The sequence below is a fragment of the Gopherus flavomarginatus genome, chromosome 6, assembly GCF_025201925.1.
Source record: "Gopherus flavomarginatus isolate rGopFla2 chromosome 6, rGopFla2.mat.asm, whole genome shotgun sequence".
In the NCBI taxonomy this organism is placed as follows: Eukaryota; Metazoa; Chordata; order Testudines; family Testudinidae; genus Gopherus; species Gopherus flavomarginatus.
The window spans coordinates 32364814-32391169 of NC_066622.1; the positions used below are offsets into that span (position 1 = coordinate 32364814).

General features: G+C 53.9%; 3 protein-coding genes across 6 annotated transcripts in view; 1 reads left to right on the forward strand and 2 right to left on the reverse strand.

Moving 5' to 3' along the window:
• Nucleotides 1-466: 466 nt before the first annotated feature.
• VPS51 (VPS51 subunit of GARP complex) lies at nucleotides 467-9270 on the reverse strand. Of its 2 annotated transcripts, XM_050960652.1 has the most exons (10): nucleotides 8991-9270; nucleotides 8090-8219; nucleotides 7844-7990; nucleotides 6973-7192; nucleotides 5795-6536; nucleotides 3180-3395; nucleotides 2193-2411; nucleotides 1986-2107; nucleotides 1492-1579; nucleotides 467-984 (listed from the first exon to the last, which is right to left on the reverse strand). In XM_050960652.1, the coding sequence occupies exons 1-10, from the start codon at nucleotides 9192-9194 to the stop codon at nucleotides 724-726; spliced, it is 2349 nt and encodes a 782-aa protein (XP_050816609.1). In that variant the 5' UTR covers nucleotides 9195-9270; the 3' UTR covers nucleotides 467-723. The 2 variants fall into 2 exon arrangements, with proteins under 2 accessions (XP_050816609.1, XP_050816610.1); XM_050960653.1 differs by lacking the exon at nucleotides 8090-8219 and having other exon boundaries at nucleotides 8991-9086.
• A 66-nt stretch (nucleotides 9271-9336) lies between these two features.
• Nucleotides 9337-26356, forward strand: part of LOC127054456 (sororin-B-like) — a 31604-nt gene continuing 14584 nt past the window's right edge. Inside the window, exons 1-3 of one of the 2 annotated variants that reach the window (XM_050960661.1) lie at nucleotides 9337-10480; nucleotides 10920-11019; nucleotides 21194-21303. In XM_050960661.1, the coding sequence (XP_050816618.1) occupies nucleotides 10247-10480; nucleotides 10920-11019; nucleotides 21194-21303 (444 nt within the window). In that variant the 5' untranslated portion in view covers nucleotides 9337-10246. Of the gene's footprint in view, nucleotides 10481-10919; nucleotides 11020-19498; nucleotides 19631-21193; nucleotides 21304-26356 lie in introns of those variants that run through there. The other variant, XM_050960660.1, reaches the window with a different exon arrangement.
• Nucleotides 12026-19418, reverse strand: ZFPL1 (zinc finger protein like 1). 2 transcript variants are annotated; one of them, XM_050960659.1, is made up of 8 exons: nucleotides 19330-19418; nucleotides 18833-18943; nucleotides 18048-18159; nucleotides 17407-17600; nucleotides 17048-17123; nucleotides 15416-15601; nucleotides 14905-15037; nucleotides 12026-14673 (listed from the first exon to the last, which is right to left on the reverse strand). In XM_050960659.1, the coding sequence occupies exons 2-8, from the start codon at nucleotides 18932-18934 to the stop codon at nucleotides 14484-14486; spliced, it is 993 nt and encodes a 330-aa protein (XP_050816616.1). In that variant the 5' UTR covers nucleotides 18935-18943; nucleotides 19330-19418; the 3' UTR covers nucleotides 12026-14483. The 2 variants fall into 2 exon arrangements, with proteins under 2 accessions (XP_050816616.1, XP_050816614.1); XM_050960657.1 differs by having other exon boundaries at nucleotides 14905-15040.

Consider the following 26356-nt stretch of genomic DNA (forward strand, 5'->3'; position numbering starts at 1 on the left):
AGTCCTTACCTATTGTTGGGGTTAGAACAGGTTACACAGGAAGCAGGCAGAATCCCCTTATTGGAGGTTTTTAAGAATGTTAGACAGACACCTAGCAGGGATAGTCAAGGTAAACTTGATCCTGCCTCAGTGCAGGGGGATGGACCAGGTGACCTCCTGGGGTCCCTTCCAGTCCTATGTTGCTATGATTCGAAGTGAAACAACAGAAAGGAGAGAAGGAATGGGAGAAGGGGTGATATGGAGAAATAGAGAGAGAGGCTGTTGCACATGGCAGCTTGCAAAGGCAAAAGCTCTTGCGCCCACATCCAGGAAGGACAGAGGAGGAGGCTAGTGCTAGATGGGAGGGGAAGTTCAGCCCCTGCAAGTACCAAGGCACCAGGGAAGCTGTACATGACAGGGGTCTCGGAGATTGAGGCCAATAGAGGGGAGCCAACCCCAGAGCTTGCAATGAGCAGCAGAGACATGATCAGATCATGGTATGTTTTATTCAGCACATTCCCCTCCCTGCCCAATAAGATCCAGGCTAGCAGCAGTGACAATGTTCACAGGGCATTCCCCCCAACCCCAGTATGTTCACAGGCCATTCTCCACCATCCTCTCAGGCACCCATCACAACCATCTGGTGTGGGAAAGATCTGGTGGAACGGATGAGTCTGAGGGTGTCCACTCCCCGCACAGGAGCAAGCCAGGGTCTGCCTTGGGGCTGGGCTGACTCCCTGCATATCAGCCCCTCTCACAGATGACCTCGATGACACTCTGCTCCATGGGCACAGGGTCCAGGCAGCGGTGGGCTGTGCTGCCCACAATCTCATCTAGCAAGAAGTGCACCAGGTTCTCATCGCAGACAAAGCGCCACAGGTAGAGCTGTAGATAGTAGCAGTCCACCTGGATCTGCTGCAGGCCGTAGCGCCCAAAGGTCCGCAGCCGCACGCACTCCAGGAAGGTCTTGAGGCTGATCTTGATGATGCCGGTCAGGACGGAGACCTGGGGGGGTGGAGGTGGGGAGGTCATTCAAGCACTGTCCCCTATGGGCTTGGAGGACACAGAGGGGAAGAATCACCCCCAGGACTCCCTATGTGGCAGAAGTCTCTTGTGGAGAAATGAGGCCAGGTCTGGGCTGCACCCCCAGCCGGAGGGGCAAGGGGGTCAGTGGCAGCTAGGGAACAGGGAAGTGTGAGCGAACATGGAGTGGATGTGTGACAGCTCTGGAGGGAAGGGTCCCCAGAGGACGGGGGAGGTGTGTGGGGAGCTCTGTTCCTTCTTTAATGCACGGGGGTGCGGGGTGTCCATTGAAGATTAATAGAGCCTAAGGCCAGAAGTGATCTGATGGAGTGAGTGTTGGGAGCTGTGTCCCTGCTCTGATGCACTGGGCAGTGGGGGGGGGGGGGGGGGAGGAGGGGAAGGGGGTGGCGGCTAGAGGACAGGCTTAGTTTAGGGGGCTCTGATCTGTGGGGGGCTCTCCCCCACCCCCAGGGCGGAAGCTCTGCTCACCTTGTTGAATTCCACGGGGCTGAAGATGTCAATGCGCTCAGAGAAGAGCTTCTGAATGTTACTCAGGAGGTTAGTGTCCAGGGGGGCACTGCACAGAGAGGGGCGGGGGGAAGAGGCAGAGACAAAGGGTTACCCACTCACCAGCAGTCAGGAACCCCATTGCATAGCAAGGGATTGCATCTGGGCAGCCCTCCTCACCTGAGGCTGCGTCTGGGAGTGAAACACTGGGTCAAAGCCCTCTCCTCTGGGGCGCAGGTAGGAGCAGGCCCACCTGCCTTCGTGCAAGCCACTCACCCCAACACTTAGCTAGGAGGGTAGACACCTCACTGCAGCTCTGCCAGTGCCTCTCAGTTCTGACTTGCAGACCCCTGCTATCCCAGCCCTGCCGGTGCTCCTCAGTCCTGACCTGCAGCCCCCTGCTTTCCCAGCCCTGTACTCCCCCCGCCAGTGCCCCTCAGTCCTGACCCACTCCACACCCCGTTGCAGCCCCTCACCTGGGCGTGTAGCTGGGTGCGTAGCGGCTCTGCTGCCGGGAGCTGCTGTACACAGAGAAGGTCCTCTTGCTGGAGTCACTGCTCTGGGCCTTGCGGACGCCCTCCTCGTACAGGAGCCCCACCTGCAAGGGGGCAAGCAAGAAGCCTGGGTGAGTGCAGGGTCCCTGGGGGTACAGGAAGTCCTGGATCCTCCTTTTCCCCACTGACCTGCACGTCGATGGAGGTGGTGTCCTCCACCACCCTCTTCATGACAGCCCGCACATTGCGTGGCTCAATGGTGTTGACCCAGTCGCGTGTCTCCACACTCTTGCGCAGCATCTGCGAGATGATCAGCCCCTGCACCTTCACGTAGTGGTTGAGCAGCCTCTGGGCTGCCTCGCGGGCCTCTGCACACAGGCTGGTAACCGGGGTGATGGGGTAGTGGTCCTAGGGAGGGAGAAAAGTGGGTCAGTAGTGCTGGACAGGGCATTTTCCCCAACACCCACTAGCTCCACATAGGGGCACTCAGGAGGGACAGGCTGCCCCCACCCTTCCCCACATGTGCCACCCAGCACCACCAGCTCCATGTGGGGTAGGGGCACTCAAGACGGCATGGGCTACCCCAATCCTACCCTGCCCAGTGCCATCCATACATTGCTTCCCCCCAAACTGCTCCCATCCCTGATGCTCCCCATGTCCCCACTGCCTGCAGGTGGGGACGGAATCTCACACCCACTGAAGGAGTGGGGTGGTCAGATCAACTGGGACCTGATAGGAAACCTTGTGACATGCAGCGGAGCTCAGGGGGGTGCATGCTCACTCACTAGATCTCCCACTGCCATCCAGCTTGACTACATATATCCCAGCCCTTCCCCTGGGCAAACAATTCCCAGGGAACATCCCCTGGAAATCTGGTTTAGTCACACTCCCTGGGGCCACCTCCTAACACGCTTCTCTTCGGGGCTCAAACCCCTCAGATGGAGAATGCCTCTCCCACCCGTCTAGGTCCATCCTACTACTCCTTGATGGGAAAGGAGGCTTTGGGTATTGAAGGGCTTTGAATTGAACATGGGGTCTCAGGTGGAGAATCCCCAGACCTAGACAGACAGAGACTCCCCTCCCTGCATATTGAGGGCCTGGATCCCACACCAGGATCCCGGGGGCTGGGTGTGTTTTCTCCTCACTCCTGGGTCCCAGGGGTTGATGCCTGCCCACCTGCACTAGGAACTGCTCGTCGGTCAGGGTGAGGATGTAGCTGATGGTGGAGGTCTCGTAGTCCAGGCAGAGGCGGGAAAGCAGGAGCAGCAGGGCAGGGGGAGTGGAGCCACCCTTGTCCCCTGTGGTCTCACAGAACTGCCGTGCCGTCTGGCAGATGGACTTGATGAAGCCAACGATCAGGCCCTCGCGGACACCTTGGCTGCAGAACTCACCCTGGGGGATGAAAACGGGGTGGGGGGTTCAGCACTTCTTCTTGCTGCCCGGTAGAATGGCTCCTCCTAGAGCCAGGCAGCTACCCTGACACCATCTCCCCACTCCATGTCTGCTCCCCCAGATGAAGACTGCCCATGGAATACACCCGGACGACAGACCTGGTGGGGATGTGGGTGCAGATCGAAGGGCACCAGCAGACATGTCATAGTGGGAGGAGTCCTGGGAGCTGTGGGTTGGGATTAGGGAGAAAGATACAGGAAAAAGTTACAGGGACATAGGACTCCAAGGGACCTCCTAGGTTATTGAGTCCAACCCCTGCTATCACAAGTAACCAGGCCATGTCATCTCGGCCACAAACTCCCTTGTAAAACTAGCTGGGCTGTTTGCCCCCCACTCCACCTGCTGGGAGGCTGTTCCAGAAACTTCCTCCTCTGATGGGTAGAAACCTTCTGAGTTCCAGCCTCGGCTGATTCCTGGACACTTTATCCCCATTGGTTCTTGTACCAACACTGTCCTTTAGCTTCAATAGCTCTTCTCCCTCCCTGGGGTTTGCCCCTCTGCTGTATGGATAGAAAGCAGTCAGATCCCCTCCTGGCCTTCGTCTGACCAGCGTAAACAAGCCCAGGTCTTTCAGTGTCCTCTCCTAAGATCAGCTCTCCCTTCTCATCAGCCTAGGAACTCTTCTCTGCACAGGAGCCAGTTTGAAAATCTATCCGATAGACAGGGCTTTTCAGTCCACCAGAAGAAGGCATAGCAAGATCCAATGGCTGGAAGCTGAAGTTAGACAAATGTAACTTTGAAATAAAGCAATTTCCTAGCAGGGAGGGTGAATAAACCCTGGAACAGCTCACCAGGGGAGCGTGAGCTGGCCACCGCCCGGAGCCTTTAAAGCAAAACTAGATCTCTTTCATGCTTTAATCCAGCATCTGGAGGAAATTCTACAGCCTGCGTGTGTGGGAGAGCACTGGGTGATCATAATAGTCCTTCTGGTTTTAGAATCTGTGGAAGTCTCACATGGCTCCTTAGTTCAGGAGATAAAACATCCAGCTGAATTGTGTATCAACATAAAAAGGCACATCTATGGTGTAGTCTCAATTGCACAGAGTCCTTGTGGGGGATGGGACATTCATAAAGGCTGCAGCTCTGAAGCCAGTTATGAAGTCAGGAAGGCTCAGCAGCAGTCAGGAAACCCCTGCAGACTGATACAGAACAGTACAGGTCTCTCACAACTTACGTGTATTTAACATGTGCGATTTCAGCTTTAGGCTGAAAGGCCTGGAGTCCAGGAGGGGGCGTGGCCTCAAGATTTAAAGGTCCTGGGGCACCAGCTGTGGCTGGGAGTCCCAGGGCCTTTAAATTACCCAGGGGGCTCCCAGCTGCAGAGGTGGCCGGTAACCCCTGGGGCGAACTAAAAGGCCTGAGGCTCCAGCCACCATGGAGCTTCGGGCCCTTTAAATGCCAGCCCTAGCCTGGCTGCCAAAGCTGCGGGCGGGATTTAAAGGGCTCCTCCGGGCTCCCCACCGCGGCAGGAAGCCTGGCGGAGCCCTTTAAATCCACAGCGGGGAGCCCAGTGGAGCCCTTAAATGCCCCCCCTCCCCGCCCCCGGCTCCACCACCAGAGCTGCGGGCGGGATTTAAAGGGCTTGGGGTTTTGACTATACGTGGTTTTCGCTTTATGCGATAACCGCAGAATGGAACCCCCGCCTAAGATGCGACAGACCTGTAGCTGCATGAACACATTATTCTAGAGGTCCCCAAACTGGGAGGCATGTTGCCCCAGGGGACCATGGAGGAACCTTCAGGGGCAGGGGGCAGCAGGGACCAGGCCAGTTGCACGGTTGGGAACGGAGCACCACCCAGCCCCTCCTTGCCTGCAGCTCTGGTCCTGTCCCCAGCCACATTCTCAGGCCTGTGCCTGGCCCTGATCCCAACCTGGGGGTGAGGTGGGGCTGGGCCAGAGACCGGTTGCCAGCCCCCACCACACCTGACTGCGGGCCCGGTTTCCGGCTCCCACCACAGCCCCTGGGGCTTCACCCCTGCCCCCAGTGCTATTATCCCCCTTATATAGATGGGGAAACCAAGGCACAGAGCGGCTAAGTGACTTGCCCAAGGTTACAGAGGAAGCCTGTGGTAGAGCAGGAAACTGAACCTGTCTCCCAAGTCCTAAGCTAGTGCCTGAACCACTGGACCATCCTTTTGGGTCTCCTCGTCTCTACAAATGGCGCTAATGATAGCGACCGCCCTTATATAGCGCTTTGAAGATGTCCTGATGAAAAGGGCGAGAAGAGCTAGGGATTGCTGAGGGGCATCAGAACTGTTGGAGGAGAAACTGAATATACCTGACTCTCAACCTCTAACTCCCATGGCTCACAGTCCCTTCCTCCCCCCAAGCGGTGTCACCTTGAAGTAGGGCTTGTTGGAGAAAGTGATGTCCTTTGCCGTGAAGAGGTGGACGTAGGTGAGCACAGACTTGATCTGGTTAAGGACAGAGGCTGAGATGGTGCCCAGCAGCTCGGCCAGGTTGGGGCTCTCCTTGCCTGCCAGGCGCGGGGCAGCTAGCGACTGGCGCACGTCTGTCAGACAGTCCTGGTAGAAGCTCTGCAGGGCCAGCAGGTACTGGTGGATGCGCTCCTTGGCAGCCCGCACCACAATCTCCGTGCCCTCTGCTGCCACGTTGGAGGCTGGCAGCAGCTTGGCCAGGGCTTGTAGGCGCCGGTGGAAGCGGTCCAGGGCCCGCACCAGCAGTGAGTTGTCCCCGACCCCTTTCTCCAACTGGATGCGCCGCTCCACCAGGGAGAAGTATGTCTCCATGAGGGAGTTGACAAAGGCCACCAGCTTGTCCTGTGCCATGCGGGTGATGCCCTGCATTCCTTCTCGGCTGACAAAGAGCTCCTGGTAGGAGGCGATCACCAGGCACATGTTGCTGACAAAGATGTTGCAGCCACGGTCGATGAACTCCAGGATGTCAGTGATAGGGGCACCACCTGGCTGCCCCAGCTCTGCTTCTAGGGCCTCCAGCTCAGCCTTCAACCGGCAGCGGGCATGGGAAAGGAATTCGTCACACAGCTCCTCTGCTGGTTCATCCAGCTGTAGCAGCAGCTCCACACACTCAGCCAGGTCCTTTGCCCCTGAGCCCCCGTCCCTACCAAGGAAAAGAGAGGACACTGGAAATGGCAGGGGAGCTGAGACACGGATCCCCCACTCTCAATGCACCTGCAGCAGGGTTTAAGGGATGGCTATGGGAATTAACAACAGCATCCAGCTTCTGGACCTGGAATCCAGTCCATTTGTCTTAAGTGGGGTGATAATTCTGAAACCTAATGATAGACCTCAATATTGCTGATTTCCACCATGCCGTCACTATTTGTGTTGACATTAAGTTTCAGAGTTAACAAACCAATTGAAATGAATGGGGGCAGTTGGCTGATTAAGGTAATAGTCAACCTATCATCCTTTGGATCAGACCTTTGCACCCATCTACCCTGGTATCCCTCCCACTCTGGGTCAGACCAATGCAGCTGTCCCACCTTGCTCTTTGTCCACTCCCCCAACACTGGATCAGATCCAAGGGCGTGTACCTGAATTTCTCCCGCAGCTTCTGCGCCAGGTTGGCCATGATCTTCTGACAGTCGTCCTGGATGCCCTGGAAGGAGGGCATGTGCTGGTACTGGTGCAGAATAGAGCGGGCTTTGCTGTAGTAGCGCACTGCCTGTCCATAGGCCTCCAGCTCCACACACTTAGTGAGGCGGGCAGGCAGCTCAAAGAGGAACTGCAGCTTGCGCAGAAGCATGTGGACCCCTGGGATCCAGAGAAACCCTGTTAGAGGCAGTGCCAGCATCCCCTAGCACACACCTCCTCCCTATGCCCTTCTCCAGCTGCTCAGGCAGGATACGGCCTGGAGCTCTTCATGGAACCTCCCACCACCCCTGTTCTATCCTGATTCTTCTGGTCACTGGGTGGTTCACTGGGCGACTCTTCCCCCTCCATCAGCTGCCATCTTGGCCCTAGATCAGGGCAACCAGGGTAATACTGCCCTCCCAAGCTGTGAAGCAGAGCAGCCGCAGCACTGGCCAAGCAGGGGAATGAACAGTGCAGCTACAGGGCTCTCCCTCCCAGGCTTCCCTCCACACCTCATTTCTATCCTTGGAAGCCCTAGACCCACTCCTGAGTCCCTGTCTCGTGAAAAGGGACTTGGTGTCTCGGCCCAGCCAAGGCAGAGGACAGCACACCTGCCACCCTCTCCCAGAATCCTCTCTGCACTTGAACCTCACACAGCATTTACTGTGTTGGACACAACCGATGAGCTTACCTAGCCTGACATGCCTCCCCACGCCATCCCTACTGCCCTTGATCAAACCAATGAACCTAATTCAGCGCTGTATCCCTACCGCCCCAGATCTGACCCTTGGATCTTTTCAGCTGGCTCAGAGGGCAGCATGTGGCCAGTACCCGAAAGCTTGGTGATCTGCTCATGCTGGTCCTGCAGGGTGCTGCTGATGCGGGCGCTGAACTCCGTGATGACAGCCATGTTGGCAGCCAGGCAATCCATCTCGTCCTCCATCTTCTTGAAGTCATTCTTCATCTTGCGGATTGTGTCTGGGGAGTAGAAGAAAGAAATCACCCAGGCCTAAAGATTCAGCCCCAGTGCTAAGGACACATCTGGATGACTGGGGTCTGCGCAGCCCTGCATGGTACCTGTGGCTGAGATGAACTTGTTGTAGTTCTCATAGACCAAGGTCTGCATGTCGCTGTCCAGGGCGCGGATCTGCTTTACCATGTCAGTCTCACAGTCCATAAGCTGGGTTAGTGAGCACTCCTTCCTCAGCTAGGGAGAGTAACAGTGAGTGAGGGGCATGGCCAGGGATGCCAGCTCTTCCAGTGCCCTTCAATCCCCACCTGTTTCCCTATTATCCCAACTTTGGGCGTAGGCCTACAGTTCTGCCAATTCCCCTCAGTACTGACCTGCAGCCCCCTACAATTTCAGGCCTAGACTAGGTGCCCTCCCCAGCTCTGCTGGTGCACCTCAAGCCTGACCTGCCGCCCCATCAATCTCAGGCCTGAACTCCCCTATTCTGCTGGTATCCCTCAATCACGACCCGCAGCCCACCCGATATTGGGGGATGGAGGTACATGGGAGGGAGCAGAAAGGAGGCAGGCCATAGTCACCGGCAGGAGTTGCGATATTGAAATGGGTTTGACAGGCTGGTTTCCCTGAGAAACGGACTATAAAGTCGAGCCCTTTTGGGGAGAATCCCCAGGTGCAGTCACTGCTGTGACAGGCTTCCAGGGAGGGAAGAGAGAGAGTGTGTGTGTGGTCCCGCCGGGGGAGCTACCCCGCAGGAGTCTGGGTGTCTGGTAGGGGTAAACTAGGGACTTGAGGGGAGAACCCTAGAGAGTCGGTATGGGAGGGGAGGCTCCTCGGGCAGGGCTCGGCGATCCAGGCGCGGGGAGGGAGTCCGGCAGAGGGGTCGGTGTGTGTGTGTGTGTGGGGGGGAGGGGCTCACAGAGGAATATTGGGGGCAGGGCCTTGGTACACAGGGACACACGGGTGTTGAGGGTCCCCCCGGGTCTGAGCACATCCAGCGCCAGGGAGCACCTTAGTGAGGAATACTTCCGGGTCGAAGTGCGCCCCATTGATGTCAGTAGGTCCCCCCGGATCCCCTCCTGGGGCCAGGCCGCCCCGAGCCTCCCCCGCCGGGTCCGGCAGCCCGTAGTAGAGCTTCAGCATCCCGTGCGGCCGCCGCTTCCCGCCCGGCGGCTCCGAGCCGGGCTCGGCCGGCCCCGGCAGGGGACCCGACATCCTCCCGCGGCACAGCCCCACCGCTTTGTTTGGACGGGAAAAAAGACACTGAGGTCACTTCCGGGACCAGTGACGTTCTGTTGGGACCATTCTCTCCCCGCCAACGATGAGGTCATTTCCGGGATCAGTGAAGTTCGGCTGAGAAGGTTGGCTCCCCAATGGCGGTGAGGTCACTGCCGGAATCGGAATTGTTCTCTTGGTTTAGGGAAAGATCCCCCGGAGCGACGCGCCGTTTGGCAGACAACAGCCTCTATCTCCACAATAAGCCTTTGGCTGGGGGGGCACAGGCGCTGCGTGGCTCCCTAAGCCTGTGGCAGGGCCCCATCGTGCGGTGATGTCATCATGTTAGCATATGATATCATCCAATTCTACGCACATAGGAATTAATCAGCCATCTACACACCATTTCCCAGACCATTTTATGACGTCAGCAAACAGGCGTGATTTTATGACATATCCTGGTCCTTATTTTACCACATGACACCTTCAAACTGGTTTATGACATCATGCTGTTACCATAGAATTTCAGTTACAATCTGTTAGTCTAGTTAATCTGTGCATCCATCCACAACTCTGTCCCCATGCACACTCATCATCTAATCTATCCATCCATCCATCCCTTTCCATATCCATCTTATGTATCCAACCCATCTACGAATCCATGCCCTCACATACCATCTAATCTGTCCATCCATCCATCCCATTGCCATCTAATATTCCCATACATGCTCATTTATCCATCTATAATCTATCATGCATGGGGACAATCTAATGTGTTTATTGTAATATCTCAAGTTGGGGGTAAGAGTTTATGATTCCCCATCCTGTATCCTCTTTTCCGCTCTCCCAGTGTCCCTCCACTCAGCGTTCTGCAATCCCTTCTCCTAGCCCCTATGGATGTTCTGCAAACCCTTCTAGAACTCTGAGTTTTTTATGACCTCAGCACCCTGATCCAAGGATTCTGAACCACTTCTAGCCTGCAGTGACATCACGCCATCACTGCAAACAGCCTCCAGCCTGCCTCCTGGAGCTAATTACCCCCTCCCAGCACCATGGTCAGCATCAAAGTTTCCAAGCAGCTAGTCCTTACACCTAGCATGGGATGGGGAGGTATGAGCTGGAAGGACCCCTTTGTCACCATCACTTTCCCCAGCAAAGTAATCTTCACCAGTGCCTCCCTCCTGCTGCTGCTGGTTCACATGGGTATCTTCGGAGGAGACCTCTACCACTTCACTGTGACCCAGAAGTTCGATCTCATGAGCTTTCATGGCACCACAGTACTACTGGTAAGGGGAGTCCTCTTGCTCCTTGTGTCTTGCAGCTTGGCCTAGAGATTAAGGCACTAGCCAGGTACTTTGGACCCCTGCTTTCTACGCCCATCTCTTCCACAGACTCTGTGACCTCAGGCAAGTCACCTCATCTCTGAAGTGGAGATAACTCATCCCTACTTGACAGGGATCTATGGGCTCTGGCCACTATCAGACCTTAGGTTCAATCCAGGTTGGCCATTTCTATACCCCTTATACATTTGAATACTGAGGGATGGCTATAGTATGAGGGGTGTGAGGAGGGCAGTATTAGGACTCCTGGGTTCTATTCTCATCTCTGGGCAGGAGTAGTAAGACATTTAGGAGGGGAGTGGGGTCTAGCAGGTTAGCACTGGGGAGTGACAGATCAGGGAAGGGTCCTGACCATCTCCCTGACCATTTGCATTGGTCTCTGCAGGTATCCCATGTGATAAGCTTTTACTGGGCCTTGCTTGGAACATTTTACACCTTGGAGACCAATGACAAGGTTCTCAGGGGGTTTGCCCTGACCTCGCTGGGTAAGTAACTCCAGCCAGATGCCTGAACTGATGTGTATTCACAGCAAGGGCAACAGGGGAATCTCAGCTGAGTCTAACCAGTTTAAGTGGTTGGGGGGAGGAGCAGGAGTCAGGATTATTGGGTTCTATCCTCAACTTTATCTTAGAAGTGTGCTCCAGTGGGAATACCTTCCAAAGCCAGTTTACATGGGGTATGGCAGCTGGGATTTAGGCTCCCCAGCTCAGAAGGTTTCTGAGCATGACTCAGAGCCACACAGGGGCACAGCCGGAGGACCCCTGTGTCTGAGGGTGAATGTGTGATCACTCAGTTATTCTGGGGAGAACTCCATTCCCATCCCCTTGACCAAGGCTCTGGCTCTATCCCTTCCAGCGATGAACTTCGCCCTTTTCGTGGGCCGCTTCTGTCTGGACTACCTGACTATTGAATACAGGGAGGAGTTGTACTGAGTGCCCGCCTGGCCTTGTCCAAAGCAGCCCTGGAGGGAGATGCACACGCAGCATTCATCCCCAAATCTGTTGGACTTGGGAAGCGGGGAGGGAAGGGGGCAGTAACACACTGCTCAGGCTGTAGCCAAAATCAAGTTTAATAACAATACAGGATATTGCTGTAGTGTTAGAGATGGTGTCATTCATTAGTCATGTCACCTTCCTGGGAGGTGGGAGCAAGGCAGTCATTACAGCCAGGATCTTTCCCCCTACACACCCAATGGGCATTCAACAACTCACGTGGCCACAACCCCTACCCCAACACCCTGACCACATGGTCATGCTAACGGGCATAGGCCCGATCCAACCCTCTGGCTCATGCTGGAACCAATACAAGGGAGGGGGAAGAGGTTCAGATTCCAGCCTCTTCATCCCCCACCACAAACAGCCCCCACCCACTGGTGGAAGTCATAGGACTTATGTTCACAGATCTCCTTTCCACTGGCAGTGGCTTGTGAGGAAGGTGATATTTTTCCTCTGCTGCCTTCCAGCCTAAGTCCCATGCCACCTCCCCTGCCCCCACCCACTGGTGGAAGTCATAGGACTTATGTTCACAGATCTCCTTTCCACTGGCAGTGGCTTGTGAGGAAGGTGATATTTTTCCTCTGCTGCCTTCCAGCCTAAGTCCCATGCCACCTCCCCTACCCCAGGGCTAGCAGAGCCATTAGCAGAAAAGGGTGGGAGCTTGGGAGGTTGCAAAACAGCAGATCTGGACTAAGGCCCAGTCAAAGAGCTGGACGCAGGAAAGCAGCATGGTTAGAGGCAATGGTCTGTTTTTGGGCGGGGGAGGGGAAGGGCGGGCGTGGTGTGTGCTCTCTTTGGTCACTGCGTCCGCCCCATGCATTTCACAGCCTGCAGGAAGAACTGTTCTATCAACCATTTCAATAAATAGATGGAAAGCAACTGTACTCAAAGCATGAAACCCCATCCCCACCAGAGCTCTGAAAATCCACAAGCCAGGAAATCTCTTCCCTTCCGACCCCACAATCTTTAAACTCCAGTGCTGACCACCATGTTCCATCCCCTCCCTAAATTCCAGAACAGGTCAATACTTCACACACATACACGCGCCCCTTTCCAGTAGGGGACAGCCCAAAGCACCGATAGTGACAGCTCTGTACAGAGATGGGAAGGACCAACTTTGGAATTACACCCCCCCGCCCCCGTGGGATGCTGGGGGCCACCAACCCCACCCCATTCTCGTTAGTAAAACAATCAAACCCATGAGGCCCAGCCAACTCCTTCCCTTTCCCCTGGTATTCTGAGATGGGAAGCGAAGGGTCCCCTCAACAGAGATGATGTTGGGGGCGGGGGTTAACGACATCTCATCCCTGCAAATAGCGCTGGACATAGAGGGGGGGATCTCAGTATTTGCCCATCGAATTCTGGCAAAGTTAAGGCCTAGGTAGTTACTGATGTGAAAAATTAGAATAGATGAAAGTAAGTTATACCTCCCCAGCTCAGTAGGAGGGGAGGGCAAATGAGGATGCAACAAGGGGCTGGTTACTGTCATTTGGTTTGAGCCGCATTTGCAAAACTAAAATGTGTGTGTGTGTGGCAGGGAGAGAGTTGGGATCCAGTGCCCACTCCATTTGAATCCCCAAAGGATGTGTGGGAGCAGGGGTATGATGGAAGATTCTGTACCACTCCTATTCCCAGCAAAGCAGAAGGGCAGTTTTATGTGGGGTCTGTGAGTGGGGATGCAATCCTGCCCCATCCCCTGGCAGGAAAGGAGGTTTCTGTTGGAACAGTCCTCACCGCAAAGTCCCAGCAGCTGGCTGTGTCAAACAGATCCGCTGTCTCCCATCTAGTTGAGACCAGGAAAATAATTACACCTCCCTCCTCGGGGCAAAGGGGTTTTGGGGACGGGGTGAATAAAGCACAAGGTGGCTTAATGCAGCACATGGGTGCAGAATCAGAGAGCTTTGCAGTGCTCTGAGGCTACAGGAATGGGTCCATCAAATATGGGATGGGTTTGACAAGGCGCCTCTGAGGAAGCAGAGGCTGCCCAGGATTTGAGAATCGGAAAGGGGAACAAAAGAGCCTTGAACACTTTCAAACGCCTGCATTCAGACAACTGTGTTCTCACCCACTGAGACAGGCTGGGTTAGCAGGCTCCAAGGGATGGACAGTTGAGAGGCTCCTAGGGGAAGGGCATTGAAGCCCAAGGTTTAAGGAGCCAGATGCCAGTTTCAGGGGGGCAGGGCTGTAATGCCAAGAAGTTCACGCTTTCAAGACAGTGCGGGACATTTGCCCTTCAGTGCTGCTACCACCCAGCTCTTCTGCAGGCAGGAATGGAAATGCCCAATTTCCCTGCACACACACCACCAGCAGCACTGCTAGTTACAGAATGGAGAAACTGAGGCATGGGGCAGGGAAGTGACTCACCTGAGATTGAACAGGGTCAGCAGCAGTGGGAACAGAACTCAGGAATCCTGGCTCCCCATCTCCCTGCTCTGACCAATAAATCCTTGTGGGCTGGCAACGGAACCCAGGAGTCCAGGCTTCCATTCCTGTGCTGCCTCTCACTTGCCCGAGTCCTTGGACACACTCACACTAGAAGCACAAGCCCTCCCTGATCACCAGACGCTTTCCTCTTGCCTGGCCCATTCCAAAGCTGAACAGCTATAGTGACTGATTCTCAGCTGGAGCACTTAGCGACCAGAGGGCTCATTCCAGCCCATCTCGGGGGCCCCAATCCATAGCTGTACAAGTCTCCCCTTTCCTCCAAATCCTGCTCTGCCCACCCCACCTAGAGATTTATTTGAGTCTCATTTTTAAAAGAGGCCAAAGTCACTTCACAACCCCCCCTCCCCATCAGTTTCATGTTTTGACTCTTAGCTGAGCTGACCCAGCAGTGTCCTGGCTGGGGGCTTCCCCTTGTACTCCCCCCAGAGCCCCACTTGCAGCTGCCAGTCCCCAGCATCCCTGCCTTGGCAGGCCATTCTTAGTGCCCAGGGAGGAGCCACCAGCTCGGTTCATTCCTGGCCCACCCGGATGTGGGGGTTGAACATGGGGTCCAGGTTGGGGTCATTGTCGGCCGAGGCCCGGCCCAGCTTTGACATGACGATGATCAGGGTTAGGAAGCCGATGCCGCCAATCAGGAGGATGATGACAAACCGCTGCATCAGAGATCTTGGCTGCCGCTTCTTGGACCCAGAGCGACTCCTGCCAGGGAGACTTGTTATTAGCATGACAGTAGCAGTGCCCAGAGGCCCAAAGCAAGATCAGGGGCACATCTGGGCATGTGCATCATTAGCAGTATTATGGTAGCACCCAGAGACCGCAGATAAGATCGGGGGCCCATTAGCAGTATTACGGTAATACCTACAGGTTCCAACCGAGATTGCGGCCCTATCACGGATGTGTACTGGTTTCCTCCCACCCCTAATCACTTACTTCAGAAGCTGCGCGAACCAACTGAGTGTTGACCGCCGGCGGTACTTGTCCTCATCACAGTCGATTTGGGTGCCGGATGCCCTGCTGCCGCCCCCACCCTCCCGGGTGTCGTAGACCTTCCGTGGTGTAGAGGCTGCTGGGGAGATGGGGGAGTGTAGGAGCTTAGCAGAGAGCTATTGGCACCAGGAAAGGAGAAGGTTGGGGGGGGGGGGTACAGGCACCCCCTAGCCATACTGTCCCCACTTCCACCACAGCTAGGCAATCCGTACACCAGTTCTTCCCCAGCCCTGTTGGCTGTGGTCGACCCAGAATCCTTTGACCTTGGGTTATCTTGACCTCTAAGTGGACTCCTGATCCACAGAGGAGTGAATGGAAACAGCCTAAAGGACATGACACACACAACTGCTACCCCACTCAGAAGGTAGCCACTGGTTCCTCACTTCTTAGGGGCTGTGTCCCACTGACTCATAATCCCCCCATCACCAGAGGGGAGGACAACTACGCTGCTCACCTGCATTGATGGTGATGGTTTCATTGCTAGCATTCCCCATGTCGATGACTGAATGCTCCTCCTTCACACCCCCATTGTTCACACCCTGCTGCTGCTGTGGGGAAGAGAGACCGGGCGGAGCGCTGTAGGAATAGGTTGACAGGGCACTCTGCTGGATGGTCTCCTCTGAGTTAGGGCCTGCAGTTGCTGCCAAGAAAGGAGGGAACAAAGTGAATCCTGTGTGGAATGGGGCAGCCTAAGACACCCGGCTTCCATCTACAAAGCTGGGACAGCAAACAGTGACCCACTTGCTCCATGAATCTCTGTGTTAGGGGCCTAACTAGAACTGATGCCCTAGAACTGAAAGGTCTCATATCCCATTCCTTGATCCCTGAAAGCCAGCCAGTCTTCCCCTCCCATCACCTTAGAAGAGACAGCAGATGAAACTGGACCCCTTGGTCTCATCCCAGGTAGCAGGAAGGTGGGGACTCTGGGCTAGACATGCCCATTGTTCTCAGCCAATGTGGAAGGAGGGAATAGCAGCCTAAGTGGGCCCAGTGGTGAGCTGGAGCCGGTTTGCACAAACCGGTTGTTAAATTTAGAAGCCGGTTTAGAACCAGTTGTTAAAGGGGTGGACAATTGGGAGAGGGACGTTTTTCTGTCATTACACCGGCCCGCGGGCCACATCCGGCCTGCCTGAGCTCCCAGCTGGGGAGGCTCCCCAGTCCCTCCTCCGCCTTCCCCCCTCTTGCAGAGCCTCAGTGTGCCACTCCTGGGCAGCTCTGCAGTTCCTGCCACTTTGAGTGGCATGGTAAGAGGGTGGGGCTGCAAGCTCCAGTGGGCCACGCACCATCCATACACGCTGCCCTGAGCAGCATGGTGTTGGGGCTGGGAGGAGGGGTTGGATAAGGGGCAGGGAGCGGTTGGAGAGGGCGGAGGTTCTGGGGTGGTAGTCAGGGAACGGGGAGGAGGGTTGGGTAGGCGTGGGAGTTCCGGGGGTCTGTTGGGGTGGTGGTGGATGGGGGGTCGGGGCAGTCAGGGGACAGGGAGAGGGGTGAGTTGGGTAGGGTCCTGGGAGGGGCAGTTAGGGTGGGGGGGGGGTCTTGGGAGGGGGAGGTCAGGGGACAAGGAGCAGGGGAAGGTCGATGGGTTGCAGGTTCTGAGGGGGGCAGTCGGGGGCAGGACATGGGTGGGGACTGGATGGGGGGACGGGCTGTTTTGGGAGGCACAGCCTTCCCTACTTGGCCCCCAATACAATTTTGCAACCCCAATGTGCAGGGTCGCCTTTAGGAAGTGCAGGGCCTGATTCGAACAGTTTTGACAGGGCCCCAGCAGGGATGACTAGAAAAAAAAAAAGTGAAAATTCACGTGGGGCTTGTACTCACAGGATGGAGCTCTGAGTCTTCGGCAGCGGGTCCTTCACTCGCTCACTCGATGTGCCGCCAAAGACCCGGAGCGAGTGAAGGATCCACCGCCGAAGTGCTGCCCGGGAACCGGTAGGGAACCGGTTGTTAAGATTTTGGCAGCTCATCGCTGGGTGGGCCCCTAGATCTGATCCAGTGGGTGAGGGTGGGGGAGGTGGATACGGGACTAGATGGGCCCTTTGCAGGCATCAGTGGAGCCATTCCTATATCCACAGAAAGCAGCACTCACCAGAGAAGCTAGACCAGTCAGTGTAATCTGTGGTATCAGGTGACTCTGTCTCTTGTATGGTATCAGCCTCATCAATCTGAGGAGAACAGAAAAGAACTATGTCAGACCTTAGACACCAAAGCAAACTCTGCCCCATCAACTCAGCCAATGCCAGATAGTGGTTGCTGCTCAAGCCGGAAGCTAGAGTTCCCTCTGCCCCATCCCACAAGAGGTGAAAGGCCCCATAGTCTGTTTCCCATCTCCGGCTGGTGCATTAACAACAGTATCTGTTCAGCTTGGCCGTCCTCCTGGCTCCCATCTTGAAAACCCCCCGAGAGGAGACCCACAACAAGACGAGAGTCTCATGGGGAATCTCTTACCAGTGGCAGCCCAAGCCCGGCCCGAGCCCAGTTCACGGTCGACAGTTTCTCTCGCAGCACTGAGGCCACCGGACTGACCAGGTTGGCTGGGGGGAAGATCGGACCCTTGCAGCTGGGACACTGGTAGCCAGCTGGGGCCGTGTTCTTTGGGAGCTGGTGTGCCATCTCATTGAGACATGACCAGTGAAACAGATCTGCAAAGGTGAAGAGCATGGAATGTCTTTAAGTGAAGGGTCTAAATCAGTTTACTTCCCTAATCAGATCTACTTCACAAACATCTCCCCTTCCATTAGTCCCCAGGCACAGCAAGGCTGCTGGAAACCATTCTGCCATAGACATTGTATTCATCCACGCAGTTCTCATAATTGTAGGGGCTTTATTCCCACTCTCAGAGGCCAGCTGGTTCTTATGTGGGGCAAAGGGGTGGGGGAGTCTGTGTCTAGATATAGCTGGTCTGATGAACAAGCTACAAGGACAGAATAAACAGGGTGCCATTTTGGCAATCACTTTTCTGACCCAAGTTTTAAATTGCTTTTTAAAAAAAATCAAGCTTTGGTGGCCAGGTCTGTCACTTGCTAATGAAAAGAAAACCAAGCAAAGCTCTTGAAATGCCCCCAAAGCCATGGCTAAAAGTACCTCACCATAACACACAAGACGGGCAGTATCTTTGGTGGACAGGAGGGTGTTGCAAAGACGACAGTTGGGGTTGTAATCACTGTCCTGAAGCCACTGGAGATAGGACTGAACAATGCACTGGAAAATACAGGAAGTTAGTGAGAGAAAGCCCATGGCATGGGGGAGGTAGGGTTGCAACTGGAGGGGCAGCACAAGAGACTTTACATTTTAAGGCCTAAGGGGACCAGTACAATAGTCAAGTCTGAACTACTGCCTAGTACAAATTACAGAATCTCCAGTGATTCCTGCATCAAGCCCATAACCTGTGTCTGAGCTGGAGTATCTCCTCTAGAAAGATGTCCACTTATGACTTAAAGATTGCAATAGATAGAGAATTCATCACATCCCTAGGATTTGTATATAGAAACATCCAATGAGGTCCATGCCAGCAGGCCCCTGGACAGAATTGTGTAAGGATCAGAGGAAATATGAGGAAAGTGTCCATTGCTGGATATTAACAGGATGCACCGTTCCAGGAATCATGACACAGGATAGGGGAAGACTGATAACCAAAAACTGAGGTTGGGGGCAGGGGAGCGGGTTGTTGAGCAAAGAAGACTTTCAGTTGCTTACAACCCTGGATCAAATATGAACCAATGTCCAAAAGGATAAAGCCCCATATCCCATTCCCCACCCTCCTGAGCCTGCCATCCCCCCTCCCTGGGGCCGGATTAGAACTGATGGCCCAGAGACTCCCATTCCCCTGAGATGCCATTGCTCAGCAGCCAGACTGAGGCTGGAGTCCAGTTACCTTGGAATGGTTTGCGACGAGGCAGCTTTCACAGACATTCACCCGGTGCTCAAAACAGAAAAGGTTGGTAACTTTCCTTTTGGGGCATTTACACAGCCCCATGGTGCTTCACTGATAACACAGCAGGAGAGAAAGTGTACTGAGCAAAAGCAAAACCCAGATCAACCCCACTCCCCACCCCAGCGCTGGGACAGAACCCAGGAGTCCTGGCTCCCAATCCCCCTCTGCTCTAACCCACGAGACCCCACTTCCCTTTTGGCTCCAGGGAGGAACCCAGGAGTCCTGACTCCTAGTCCTGTCCCGTCCCGTCCCGTCCCCCTCAACCACTAGACACGAGTCCCCTCCCCAATGCCAGGAACAGAACCCAGGAGTCCTGGCTCCCAGCCCCCGGGGCTCTAACCACTGGACTCCACTCCCTTCCCTAGTGCCAGGGAGGGAACCCAGGAGTCCAGCTGCCAGTCCTGCTTTCCCCTCCATAGGGTCCCCCTGCCACTCACAGACTCCTATTGAGGCTGAGTCCGCTGTTGCCACGTCTCTTCCGGGTAGGACGCAGTTTGATGACGTTCGGCCTGAGCAAGTCCCCGCAACCCGGCGCTCTCAGGGACAGTTCTGGTTCGAAGCCTCGCGAGAAGTCGCCGTTGCGTCACTTCCTTTGAAGCGGCGGGTGATTCGAACGGGGCTTGGTGGCGGGTTCCATCCCGCGCGGAGCGGAGCGGACAGGCCCAAGGATGGCGGGCGGGGGCCAGAGGCGGCCCCGGTCTGCGGGCGCGGCCCCAGCGGGGAGCAGAGTCCGAGGGGGTGAGTGCGGCCCGGGGTTGTCCGTGGGGTGCTGGTGCGGGGGTCACCCGGGGTGGGGAGTCTGTTGTGGGCGGGTCCCCAGCGGGGCGGGGTCTCTGCGGGACACTGGGCACGTGGGGGGCGGGGTCTCTGCTGGACACTGGGCACGTGGGGGGCGGGGTCTCTGCGGGACACTGAGCGCACTGGAGGGGCAGTGGGTATGCTGAGGGGTACTCTGGGGTTGGGGTCTCTTGGGGGCACTGGTATTGGATATTTCCCTTAGGTGGGCTCGGGGCACTAATTTTTCTTAGGGGGATTTCAGGACGAGCAGGATACAAGGAAGAATCGTAGATTAGGGTTGGAAGAGACCTCAGGAGGTCTTCTAGTCCAACCCCCTGTTCAAAGCGGGACCAATCCCCAACTAAATCATCCCAGCCAGGGCTTTGTCAAGCCAGGTGTTAAAAACCTCTAAGGATGGAGATTCCACTACCTCCCTAGGTAACCCATTCCAGTGCTTCACCACCCTCCTAGTGAATTAGTGTTTCCCAATAAAAGCAGCAAAGACTCCTGTGGCACCTTATAGACTAACAGACGTTTTGGAGCATGAGCTTTCGTGGGTGAATACCCACTTCTTCAGATGCACTTCTACAGATCCAGACTAACACGGCTACCCCTCTGATACTTGTTTCCCAATATTCAACCTAGGACTCCCCCACTGCAACTTGGGACCATTGTTCCTTGTTCTGTCATCTGCCACCATTGAAAACAGGCAAGCTCCATCCTCTTTGGAACCCCCCTTCAGATATTTGAAGGCTGCTATCAAATCCTCCCTCACTCTTCTCTTCTGCAGACTAAACAAGTCCGGTTCCCTCAGCCTCCTTGTAATTCATGTGCCCCAGACCCCTGATCATTTTTGTTGCCCTTTGTTGGACTCTCTCCAATTTCTCTGCATCCTTTCTGTAATGGGGGGCCCAAAAGTGGATGCAATACTCCAGATGTGGCTTCACCAGTGCCAAATAGAAGGGAATAATCACTTCCCTCAATCTGCTGACAGTGCTCCTACTCATGCAGCCTAATATGCCATAAGCCTTCTTGGCAACAAGGACACACTGCTGACACATCCAATTTAATCCCCAAGTCTTTTTCTGCAGAACTGCTGCTTAGCCAGTCGGGTCCCCGGCCTGTAGCAGTGCATGGGATTCCTCTCCATGGGAGTGCTGACGGGCTTGGGGAGCAGAATCTGAGGAGGAAATGTTGCTCCCAGGATTTGAGAGCATGTTTCCTGAGAGCTGGGAGGGGGGGGGGGGGTCCCTGAAGAATCAGGATCTGGGGAGAGGGTTCCACTGGAGGAGCAAGGTGCATGGGAATGTCTCCTCAGGTTAGAGAACTCCTTGGGGTAGGATGCAGGACTGGAGGGTATTTCACAGCTTCCTAACCTCTTATGCCTATAAGAAGGCAAACACCAGGAGGTAGGAAAGTACTGAGAAGCAGTTAAATGTCCCCACATTGGTAGGTTGGATGAAGGGGCTTCCCCATGAAGTGGGAACAACCAACCTTCAAAATTTTTCTCTCACTCACTTTCAGATGCTGTCTCCCCTCCTCCGAGGCGCAGGTCCGAGAGGATCACAGGGTCTCCTACCAGGCGTGGTTCTCAGAGGAAACCTTTGGTGGAGAAGAAGATGGTGGGGAGCCCAGTGAGTAATAATGTATCCCTGTTAGTACTAAATGTTCCCAAATCCATGTGTGGGAGAGTTTGGAATAGGTTATACCAGTCTCAAAAAGCTCGATTTTCCATCCTGGAGAACTCAACAGGCTGTCAACCTTAAAGGTCATCCTGAATTGTGCCCTGTGTAGGGGATGCCTTTAGACTGAGAAGTCCTTTGGTGCTCTGATATTATTTGCTCATCCAAGGCACTTTCCAGTCTGGTCTGTTCCTTGCTTGTTTGGATTGTAAGCTCTGCAGGACAGATGTCTTACTCAAGTGGTTTGTTTGTACAGTGGTGAATCTGCTTATTATTGCAAGGCAAAGAGCTGCAAACTTGCAGTATGTGCAAAGGACAAGCCATATCCTCATCCATCCGAGGAAAAGGGATTTAGTTGCAGCATCTTTAAAAAAAAAAAAAAAAAAAAAAAAAAGTAAAAAGTAAAAAGTGAGTGGATTGGGCAGATGCACAAAAAGTGCAGTGCTTGCCGGTATGAAGGCTGTCTAGAGCAGGGATGGCCAACCTGAGCCTCAGAAGGAGCCAGAATTTACCAATGTACATTGCCAAATAGCCACAGTAATACGTCAGCAGCGCCCCCATCAGCTCCCTGCTCCCAGGACCTCTTGCTCACCAGCAGCCCCACCAATCAGTGCCTGCCCCTCCCTCCCCCCATCGCCTGATCAGCTCCTGATCAGCTGTTGCATGGAATGCAGGAGGCTCAGAGGGGGAGGAGCGAGGCCATGGCAGGCTTAGGGGAGAGGGCGGGAAGGGGTGGAGTGAGGGCAGAGCCAGGGGTTGAGCAGTGAGCACCCTCCGGCACATTGGAAAGTTGGCGCCTGTAGCTCCAGCCCCAGAGTCGGTGCCTATCCAAGGAGCCACATACTAACTTCTGAAGAGCCGCATGTGGCTCCGGAGCCACAGATTGGCCATCCCGGTCTAGAGCGTAAGCTCTTTGCAGCTTCATAAATAATGCACCTGGATGTGGGTTTAATTGTTGGCACTTTAGAAACCATGTTTAATAGTCAGGACTAACTAGAAGCTTCTCCCATCTACAAGCCACTCAGTGGCCTGTGTGAGTGAATTGGGTTTCTTAGTCCAACACCACAAATACCTATATTGCTTAACTGACTTACTGGTTGGCAGCCTTGTCAGAGAATTGAACGGGCTGCAGGTGCTGAACTCTTATTCGCTAGAGAAGAGTTGGAGAGGGTAGGCACTGCCCTTATTGTACTTGGGCTGTGGATAGGCAGGGGCAAACATTTTAAGCCCATCACCCAGCAGGGCCCATTCTGATCAGCTAGGCTCACCTGCATACCAGAGGCTAGAGAGCCTCACTCATTGTTGCATCAAACCCATTACTTCTGTTTGAGCTCCACCGTGTCTTTTAAAAAGACAGCTAGTCTTGAGTTAAAGACTTCAAGTAATGGAAAATCCATCATGCCCCTTGGTAAAACTATTTCAGTGGCACTGGCAATAGCCGTTAGGAACTATCTGCATGCACTCTATCTTCATTAACTGTCTTGTGAGCAGGTGTATTGAACTGTGGAGGAATAAATTGGAAGAGCTGTGATTGTGATGGGATCTGGGGGGCTGTGGCATTGTTCTTGCCACTAGGCCACACAGTTGCTATGTGGTTCCTACATGCCTCCCTGTACATTTTGTTTTAGTGGAATGGAGATAGTGGTCATGCATGGAAATATCTGGAGCATGGAGTTGTTAACAAGTGCTGAGAGAAATCTCAGATGTGGTTTGTGTCCAAAGAACTTTACCTTCATGACAGTTGTGACAACTGAGCACTCCCGAGCAGTGATGAATTATCTGACCAAGGTTTCTGGTTTCAACGTGAAATTCACCAATAATCCCTTTTACTATCACTGTTTAGTGTTTGTTCAAGTGCCACGTCTGTCCAGATTTCGCTGAATGTATTTTTAGACTGAGCCACAGCGTGATTTCCTTGCACAAACTGCTCGTGAATTTTGGGGGCATAATCTGGCAGAAGGTTTGTCACGTGAGTATCCAGAAGGCAGAATTGGTCCAATCAAAGGCAAAAAATAGCCACTGCAAGCTGCAGGTCCCTGTTGCTTTCATATTCTGCTCTAATGAAATGCATTAGGATGTCAGTCTAGAACTAGGGTTCTCAAACTGGGGGTCATGACCCCTAAGGGGGTCGCGAGGTGTCAGCCTCAACCCCCAGCCCCATTTTATCTCTAGCATTTGTAATAGTGGCTTGCTTGTGACAGGGTCACCAATATAAAAATTTGGGAACCACAGATCTAAGAGCTAGGAAAACCAGAGACTGTCAATGCTGTCCCAGCACCTGGTCCTGGAATGGCAAGACTAGCTCCTGCATTAACTCCCTTCAAGGAGGTCCTCTGGTTCTCCTCACCTGGCTAAAGATCATCTGTCATCCACAAATGGACGGATTAGTTGAGAGATTCAACAAAACCCTGAAGGCAGCGCTGAAAGATTTTTATCCTTTGATCCCAAGCATTGAGGACCAGCTACTTCCTCCCCTTTCGCCCACCGTAAGGGAGATGCTGCAAGCTTCCACCGGGTTCTGTCCCTTCAAACTGTTATTTAATAACAACCTCAAGGGATAATGGATCTCCTGTATGAGAGCTGGGAGGAGCAGGAACTGAGAGCATCCAATGTGGCCCAGGATGTTCTCCAGTTCAGGAAGCTCCTCCAATGGCTTTTACTCACTAAAACCTGTTGGGGGCCCAGCAAGCACAAGAATGAGTGCATGCCTATAGATCTTCCAACCCAGTGATAGTGTAGTTACTACTCCCCAGCACGGAATCCAAGTGACTAGCCAGATGACAAGAGTCTTTTGAAGTGGGCCATCAACTTGGCCCTGTAGACTGTGAGGTCCATCTGCTTGGGAGGTGGAAAGAAACCAGGGTCTACAATTTGAACCTGACAAAGCCTTGGAAAACCAGGGAAGGGATATTGACTACTCCTTACCCACCAGAAGCTGAATTGGGACTTCAGTCATCCATTCACCCAGAGCCAGCACATGTGCAGAGAGATGCTGAACTATCTGAACAAAATGCTCAGGTTTTACTATGGCTGCGGCCTTTCCCTGTGTATTCTCCTCTGCACCCGGCTAGCCCAGCTGATACACCATCTCATCAAGATGGTCCCAAGACAGCAGAATAGAGACCCCACACTCCAGAAAATGTGGGAGACAGTCCAGGAGCTACTGGAACATTTAGGGTCCATCAGCTATATCAGTACCACAGATCTTTAAAAAAGGGTATTGGCAAATCCCCTTTCTCTCTCAAACTTCAAGAAAAAGCAGCCTTCTTGACTGACTCCCTTTGGGCTCTTCCACTTCTAGACAATGCCCTTTGGTTTAGACAAAGCGGTAATAATGTTTCAGCATTTAATGGACAAGATGCTCAGGCCTGATCAGCAGTACGATGCTGCATATTTGCACAACATTGTTATGTATAGCAATAACTGGGCCTGCCTGCAACAAGTACAAGCCATTCTTCAGTCCTTGGCTGAAGCAGGTCTCAGTCAATCAGGCCAAATGCAGATTGGCAAATCAAACTGTTACTTACCTAGGTAATAATGTGGGATGAGGCCAATGTAGGCCACTAGGTAGCAAACTGCAGGCAGTGTTGGCCTACCCACTTCTTTGAACAAAGAAACCAGGTAAGAGACTTCCTTGGACTAGTTGGGTATTGCAGGCAATATGTCCCTTGTGTCGGCATTGTTGCGTCCCCTCTGACGGACCTAATAAAAGGTGGTAATCCAAAGAGGGTCCACTGGAACAGCAATTGTGAGAATGCCTTTAACGTGGCTGTGCCAGGAACCAGTCCTCTTCCTTCCAGATTTTTCAAACGGGTTGATTTTAGAGAAGTAGGCCTGGGTGGCTAACAGCAGGGAACATTTCTGTTCAGCCACAGGCAAACAGCCCAGCAGGAACAGCCATCTCTGAATTTCCCCTTATAAAATTACCCTATTTCAACCAGGTGATCATGAATGATATCACTTTCCTGAGGATAACACAGAGAGATAAAGAACGGATGTTGTTTGAATGCCAGCAAACACCGGGACCATACGCTGTGTTATGCAATGATTCCAGACTATGTGCTACTGGCCTGGCGTGGTAAAATGTCCTACCATGGAGGACGGAATAAGGCTGCAAAGGCTTTGGGAGTACATCCAGGAGAGCTTTATGGACATGTCCCTGGAGGATTTCTGCTCCATCCCAAGACACGTTAGCAGACTTTTCCAGTAGCTGTACTGGCCGTGAATGCCAGGGCAAATTAATCATTAAACACGCTTGCTTTTAAACCATGTATAATATTTACAAAGGTACACTCACTAGAGGTCCCTTTTCTGCCTGGTGGGTCCGGGAGGCAGCCTTGGGTGCGTTCAGGGGGTACTGACTCCAGGTCCAGGGTGAGCAACAGTTCCTGGCTGTCGGGGAAAACAGTTTCTCTGCTTGCTTGCTGTGAGCTATCTTCAACCTCCTCCTCCCCATCTTCCTCGTCCCCAAAACCCACATCCCTGTTGCATGCTACTCCACTGATGGAGTCAAAGCACGGGGTGGGGTAGTTGTAGGGGTACCTCCTAGAATGGCATGCAGCTCATCATAGAAGCGGCATGTCTGGGGCTCTGACCTGGAGCGGCCGTTTGCCTCTCTGGTTTTTGGTAGGCTTGCCTCAGCTCCTTAAGTTTCACGCAGCACTGCTGTGGGTCCCTGTTATAACCTGTGTCCTTCATGCCCTTGGAGATTTTTTCAAATGTTTGGGCATTTTGTCTTTTGGAACAGAGTTCTGATAGCACGGATTCCTCTCCCCATACAGAGATCAGATCCTGTACCTCCCGTTCAGTCCATGCTGGGGCTCTTTTGCAATTCTGGGACTGCATGGTCACCTGTGCTGATGAGATCTGCACTCACCTGCAGATTGCCGCACTGGCCAAACAGGAAATGAGATTCAAAAGTTCACGGGCCTTTTCCTGTCTACCTGGCCAGTGCATCTGACTTGAGAGTGCTGTCCAGAGCGGTCACAATGGAGCACTCTGGGAT

Coding starts and splice junctions, on each gene's coding strand:
- VPS51 (XM_050960652.1), bottom strand. CDS start 9,194: ATGTCGGGTCCCCTGCCGGGGCCGGCCGAGCCCGGCTCGGAGCCGCCG. Junction 6,537..6,972: donor AAGCTGCGGGAGAAATTCAG/GTACACGCCCTT, acceptor TTTCCTTGGTAG/GGACGGGGGCTCAGGGGCAA. Junction 985..1,491: donor GCCCCGTGGAATTCAACAAG/GTGAGCAGAGCT, acceptor CCACCCCCCCAG/GTCTCCGTCCTGACCGGCAT.
- ZFPL1 (XM_050960657.1), bottom strand. CDS start 18,934: ATGGGGCTGTGTAAATGCCCCAAAAGGAAAGTTACCAACCTTTTCTGT. Junction 15,602..17,047: donor TGACTGGTCTAGCTTCTCTG/GTGAGTGCTGCT, acceptor CTTTCTTGGCAG/CAACTGCAGGCCCTAACTCA. Junction 14,674..14,904: donor TGGTTCGCGCAGCTTCTGAA/GTAAGTGATTAG, acceptor TCTCCCTGGCAG/GAGTCGCTCTGGGTCCAAGA.